The sequence below is a fragment of the Nicotiana sylvestris genome, chromosome 3 (assembly GCF_000393655.2).
Source record: "Nicotiana sylvestris chromosome 3, ASM39365v2, whole genome shotgun sequence".
Lineage (NCBI taxonomy): Eukaryota > Viridiplantae > Streptophyta > Magnoliopsida > Solanales > Solanaceae > Nicotiana > Nicotiana sylvestris.
Window position 1 is genome coordinate 143237982 of NC_091059.1, and position 7149 is coordinate 143245130.

At 37.2% G+C, this 7149-nt stretch overlaps 1 protein-coding gene across 5 annotated transcripts; it reads right to left on the reverse strand.

Moving 5' to 3' along the window:
- Positions 1-391: 391 nt before the first annotated feature.
- On the reverse strand, positions 392-6787 carry LOC104236494 (polypyrimidine tract-binding protein homolog 2). 5 transcript variants are annotated; one of them, XM_009790412.2, is made up of 11 exons: positions 6679-6787; positions 5428-5618; positions 4985-5194; positions 3677-3739; positions 3495-3568; positions 2852-2944; positions 2481-2538; positions 1981-2085; positions 1794-1875; positions 1193-1305; positions 392-980 (listed from the first exon to the last, which is right to left on the reverse strand). In XM_009790412.2, the coding sequence occupies exons 2-11, from the start codon at positions 5611-5613 to the stop codon at positions 633-635; spliced, it is 1332 nt and encodes a 443-aa protein (XP_009788714.1). In that variant the 5' UTR covers positions 5614-5618; positions 6679-6787; the 3' UTR covers positions 392-632. The 5 variants fall into 5 exon arrangements, with proteins under 5 accessions (XP_009788714.1, XP_009788713.1, XP_070027155.1 ...); XM_009790411.2 differs by having other exon boundaries at positions 5428-5631; positions 6679-6781; XM_070171054.1 differs by lacking the exon at positions 6679-6787 and adding an exon at positions 6208-6225.
- Between the last annotated feature and the right edge of the window lie 362 nt (positions 6788-7149).

Genomic DNA, 7149 nt, shown 5'->3' on the forward strand with positions numbered 1-7149 from the left:
TACCAAGCTCAGCATGGACCAAAGTTCATTACTTTTTAAGTGGCCTATCCTTCAGGACTGGAACTTGAAACCCCACTGGAGTCAACCAAAGTTCTCTTTTGTTGGTTTCACGTTCACTTCTCTTGGGGAAGTTTATACGTTGCTTTTTAGCTTATGCAAAATTCGAAAACCTGAGTTTGAAAACTTTCAAAAGAAATGAAAACAACATCAAACAAATATGTTATAAAACAAGAAGAAATTTTCCAAAACTGAGTTTACCCAAAGTTTGAAACAAACGCCATAAGATTCCATGTGTTGGCACACTTGGTGGTCCTTTGTTTTACTCTTTGTTTTCAACTTAACATGAATGGGAAAGAGTCGACGAGCTAATAAGTTTCACACAAGACAAGCGTGAATCAAAGCCTTTGCTCCATAATATAATTCATACCGATGAAAGATGATCAAGAATATTGTACAATGCAGTGTCTAAAAGCAGCAACGGGACCATTCAGTGCCCCAAAAGAAAAGAGCTACGACAGACAAAAAGAACCAAGATATGCAGTTAGGACCAAAAGACTTGTCACATTTTGGCTAACATCTCTCTGCAACAAAATTATGGACCCCTGGTATGAAAAGCTTGTTTCACGGTAGTGCTACTGTTGATGATAAGGAGGCATTGCAGTAGAATACGGTATGCCATTCCGTCCATGCATTGGAATCACCGCAGAACCCATCTGTGAAGGCACACTACCAGGTGGCATGTAAGGGTGATTATGCATCTGCATTGGCATTCCTGGATTTGCTGTGGCGGCAGCAGAGTTCCAGCCTGCAGAATGCTGAGGCGGAGCAACACCTGGAGCTGGAGCGTAATGGGCAGGGGCACTGTATGGATGAACACCTGGACCTCCTATCTGAGGTGGCTGCTGCCCAAAGATTGAAGGTTGAGAATTCAACATAGGGGTATTTGGGATTGTATAATCTCTGCTGCGATCATTATTAACCTGAAATCAGTAATGATAATCATTCATTTTAGGCCCCTCACAAGGAAAAGGAAAAAAAAAGGCTAAGGAGGCAGGGGAGTATAAGAAATGAGCAGATAAGAGATGGTTGACACTAAATCACAGAGTTCCCGTCACAGAGTAATATCTCAAGCTAATAAAGCTTTCTCCACAAAATTAAGCTAATAAAGCTTTCTCCACAAAATTGATTTTACCTTTATACTAAGATCAGTGTGTCGAGAGTAAGTGATATGAAGCTTGCAATATCCACCTTCATAAATGGAATGTCCTTCTAAAGCTCCCTTCGCAACAACAGCTGTGCGTACATCTGTAGAATTATCAAATTTATTGCTTAGTTCAACTCACAAGCATCTAAGTATAGAATAATCAATTCAGATCCATTACTTCTGAGTTTGTACAGCACCAATTCACAAGAGGAAACCGTGTTCTTCAGAGTATACGAGAGTTGAAAACATTTTTTTAACCAGTCTAAAATATTTCCTTATCAAAAAAAGAAAACATTTTTTTGACTAATACCCACTATTTTCTTTTACATAAGACGCTTGAGAGGAAAACCAAAGTTGAAAAAAAGGACTGCTGGAAGTATATGACCCAATAAATATTCACTAGAAAGTAGCCTTCTTGACTATAGAATGTCATACATAAATAAAAACATAATATAATGTCAAGAAGCTGAGAACAGTGTTTGGCCACTATGCCAAATGCTTTTAGAACATTGGAGCAATAAAGTGGTGACTTGCGACTTGCAAGGGTAAGAACAAACACTGGCAAATTATTGGCTGCATTTCATCTTACCAGGGTACTGTATCAGAGCCTGAACCCCTCCATTCTTATCAAACATAGCAATCTTTAGTACAGGACCGAAAGCTGAGAAAACCTGAGGACATATGAAGGAAAATGAGGAAGCAATAAAACAACTCAGAAAACAGGTCACAAGAGAATGTACAAAAGCTTTTTTTTAGCAACTGAAGAGGGATGTTACCGTGTGTAGGACATCCAAGGTAACTGCATACTGCATGTTCTCAATGGAAGCAAGAAGAACATTACTCTCAGGTTCCAGTTTCTTCCCATCCAAACCCAAACTGAACTGTGACACGGATGGAAGAAATTTCAAAGAAAGGACAAACAGCATCTCAAGACAAGCTTGCAACCTAGGAACATATCTCAAACCACAAACTAGAAAAAGATTTGCACACCATGTAAAGACATACATGCATACCAATCAATAAACTAAGCCTCAATCCCATATTAGTGTAGGATACACATTCAAACTTATCTGGTTAATTCCTGCTGTATGAAAGGGCAGTATCATGAAGTAATCCCACAGAAAGCACAACACCAGCAACAAGGAAACTGGAAGACAAAAATTTACCAATCCTAGAAAATCCTCTATGTGCAACTGATGCCTGCATACACACACACACACACACACACACACAGAGAGAGAGAGAGAGAGAGAGAGAGCTGTGACTGACGCATTACCTGACCACTTGCATCTATGGCTGAGGGAGCAACAGGAAGGTGAGGATTGGTGTAATCCCTAAATCAGAACCATATACACGATTTAAGATTCAAAGAGAGGAAGGCAATAATAAATCCAAACAATTAAGTCACATACACTATATAATAAAGTATGATGAAGACTGCGCAAAAGCAATCTATATGAACAGCTTTCAATAATTAAAACAAGTCATCAATTATGAATGTGTATGTTTGTATAGAAGATTGGGAGTCTTTCATTAGGTTCTCTACTTTTTGGTGCACTGCTTGTATACAGAAGTTTTCCTTCCCAGCAACTTTATCCGAAAAATAGTGCATGTGCGTGAGAGGAGGAAGATGGAGATCATTTTTACCTGCTACGATGACTCTGAAACTTCACGCTCAGATCCGTATGAGCAGAATATGTGATTTTAAGTGTACATGGTCCAAGTTCTGGAATCAAGTAACTAATGCATGAGAGAAGAAAAAATCAGTTAACTGCCCCTCATGAACAAGAAGTAGCTAATAAATATTTCTCCAGAACAGCAATTGAGTATAGTATGAAAATTTAGAGCATATATTTTTCCCTTCACAAGATCATAGAAATCAGAATTCCACTAATAGCTCTGAGCATAGGTACATTTAAGCAGCCGGCCGACCATCTGAATTTTAGCCAACTAAATTAAACGGGAAGACCAAACAATCATCTTTTCTGCAAGCATTTTTACAAGGATCAGCCCTCTTTCTTAAGAAAGTCGTAGTTATGAATGCCTTCTGTAGCAGCATTTAAAAAGCAGAGTTTGATAAGCTTATTATCCCCCATTAACTAGAACTTAAATGAACACAAGAAGAAGGTGCCTGAAATGTCAATATAAATATATGGAACGGGCTAAGGAGCATGTGTGTACCCCTTCAGTAAATTCTTAAAAAGCTCCTCAAAGATGTCCAGCCCCAATGTATATGCACCACATCTACAAAAATGATCCTTAACCCAGCCAAAATATAATCCAACATCACCTGGGAATGCTTCTTCCATCCAGGGCATCCTTTGCTGAAGTAGCGGTTTCTGCATCAGAAAATTGCACCAGAGCCTGAAGAGGGTTCAAGGAGGTGAGGGACTCGTCAGTTAATTAGGAGGTCAACAAACATATTGAGACTAATCAAGCTTGGTCAAATCCATCTTTCTGAAGCATAAATACCTGGAATCCAGCTGTCTTCTCAAATGTTGTGATTTTGTGCACAAATCCAAAAGCTGAAAACACCTGAAAGAATAGGAAAATTTAAGAAATAGATCTATTCAATGCTAAAAATTATATATTTGGAAAAATCCTACATTCTAATGTGCAATTCCAGTCATGCTCTTCTCACGTATTAGAAACAAATAGTATAAACGACATTTCTGTTTTTAATGATTATCAATTATACCATCACAGAATAATACTGCAAATATTTTCTAATCAAGGAGTATTTCACAACAGTTGACCTAAAGGGGTTCTAAAAATGCGAAGGATATCGATTGGAGGAAGGATACAAAACAAAGGCACAAAGCTACCGGAACATGAACATGTGATGCAAACAAAACTACCTGAACATGAGAGACAGTTCACTGAAGTCACCAAATTTAGGTCAACCACTCATATATTCAGAAAATTCCACAAGAAAAAAAATTAGCTTTCACGACTGTTAATAAAGCCTAAGTCTCATTTCTTCATTACAAGGGCAACCTTGTCAAACAAAGCTCATAATCAGAGAAGTTCTCAGCAGCAGTAAGTCGCCTCAGGTTTGTAAAATTTAGGCCCAAAGCTGAACAAGCTCCATTCCTTGAAGCTGTCTTTAAAAAAACAAAACTTTCCGTCTACTAACATCCTAATAACACTAAAACTGGAGTGAAGGAGATTATTTCTTACGCTAGTATCGAAGTTAAAAGGTTTTAAAAAATTTAAGACAAGCAAGTCATGGAGAGGGTAAGTTTAGAAACCAAATATCTGAGTCGTAGATGGTTATCTGGCTTTGTGTTGAGCCTAATTGAGTTGGATCGTAAACTTTCAAGTTAATTAATTGAAAAGACATTATTACTCTAAGAAAAACAAGTAAATTCGCATCCATTGCAAGTTTCCAGATGCACATGCAACAAGTTTGCCTTGGACAACGAAAAACTGCAACTCCATTATGCATATGCTAAGGAGGGAAGAAGATTTTGAGGAATAAGAATCATCTGACACTCCAAGAAAGTCAGGAAAGTTAGATGAGGAGAAGAAGGGAAGGAAGAGCTTGAGTTAAGCAAAAGAGAAAGGAGACAAACACACATTCGCTCTTTCTCCCGAAGCAATAAGCTGCCACTGAAGATATATCCTGGACACTGGCCTGCTGATCCATTCAATTTCATGTCAAAGAGTGCTCAATAAAGCATGAAATAGCCCAACCTAATTACCAAAACTACAGAAAAACCTTTCTATGAAGAAGATTTCCTATCCACCAAGGTACATGGGAAGTGATGTAATCCTTACCAAATGTAAAACATCAATACTGACAAGGCGAGCATCATTCCCCTCAATTGTAACCAACAACACATTTCCAGCTACATCTGCTGTAGTTTTGTTGTTCACTATCTCTTGCCTGTTGGAATATTGTAGGTAGACGGTTTTCCCTCGTACCTGAGCCGGTTCTGAGGAAGAGGCGTAGTACGATATCATTGCAATAGCTTGATTTAATTCTGCCTACACATATTAACACTTCAGAAATAAGAAAATCAATTTTTGAAGGACGTGCAGTTTTACAAGAAACGGAAATGTAATGAAAGATCATGGTGAACTAGCTGCTTACGAACTCTCTCTTTTTTTAGGAGGAAAGGTGAGTAATTTTATTTTTTGAGAAAGTAGAATTAATATAAGCAAACTTGACCAAGCACTAAGATGGTGCAGATCAGTACAAAATTTGAACAGCTACTTACTAACTCTATAAATGCCTGATTCCGGTTCGCTCCAACATTACACTTGGTATTAACAACTTTACCAAATGGCTTCCCCAATTCGATCAGCTCCTCCTCTGTGCACTCCCATGGTAAGTTTCTCAAATGGAGGACCTTTGATGGTGGCTGTGTGTATCGAAACTGGGGTTGGCTAGACCCAGATGCCATCCGAACTATAAACACAAGCTTCAAACAGAATAACAAAATTAAAATGGTATTCGCTCAATAATAACACCCCGCGAGCTCTCAAATCTAAGAGCCTGATTGGATTATAAGCAGTATATAAACTATATAAAATTTGATGCTAAAGGTGCCAGCGCAGTACTCAAAATGTTATCTTGTGTAATTTCCTTATCAAAAAATATATGTAATCTTGTGTAATATAATAGCATGCGCTTAAATAGAAAGCAATTCTCCAAGAATATAATTTAGAATAAGTACAACTATTGCCATAAATTATCTTTCTTATTCATACTAGGAAAGTCCCTTATACTAAGCTTTCAAATGAAGGTATATACTGTGTAACTATAGCCTTCTCAACCCGGTTTTTTAAAATCAGGGTCAACCCACTATATTTTTCCTTATCGCACGCAAAGTTAACAGCGAAGAACCAATAAAGAAAGAGAAAATTAGGTAGAACGATAGATGGCATATAAATACTTCAGTCATGCAATGACATTGGCGAATCCATGTTATAGTGGTGTCATCACATTACATCAGTCCAAAAATAAATACTTAAGTGAAGAACTTAGAAAACATCACCTGAAGGAAAGTGAAGCCAATCACAAGCTTCCACCAACAGGAAAACAATTAATTTATCCACAAATATTAAGCAACATATCCAATTTATGCAGCTAAAAAGACATCAACTTTATGGCCAACCAACCACAAACCCGGGTCGGGCAGTGATTGAACGTAATTGTGAGCTGGATTGACTACCAGATTAACCGGGACAGAATTGTATAGGAGGAAAAAAACATACAACATCGTACAATCCCTCTACTCAAACTCATCGAATATATAAAAACAAAAAGGGGGGAACGAGCTACTTCATTGAAATCAGTGTCGCCGTCAAAAAATGTTCAAACGCAAACCTTTAAATTAGAATGAAGAAGACATATTAGGGCACAAAAGAATGAGGAAAAAATTAATCATGTGATATTGAACTAGAATCTCTAAAACAACGTTTTGATTAGAATGAAAAAAGAAAGTATAGATTTAGAGCAGCCATACCTATGTTATCTGAGATTAGGGTTTCACGGACGGAAACGGAAGAGCACACAGCTTTGAGTCGTGACAACGCAGTATTCGATTAATTGATATGAATATTAGTATTATTTTTTATGGTGAAGAATATATGACTATATATAGCTCTTGAATGACCAGTGCAAAGTATATAAGAAAATTAAACTCGATTAATGAAAGTTCAAAGACTGAATAATATGAAAATGTTTCTTTAAAGAATTGGATAACAATATTTGTTTTATGGCCTATTACGATCTTATAAGTCAAATAATTTTTACATCAAATTATTTTCGGGTCATGTAGAGACAAACTAAATTTTGTAATGAAGTCGATGTAACTATAAACTATATTTGTGATACCAGATCGAGGTACTCGCCTTGATTCAACTATAAGATTTAACAATTGGATACATATGAAATTTCTGATCACCATGGATGCGAAAGGTTATCAAATGGGTGA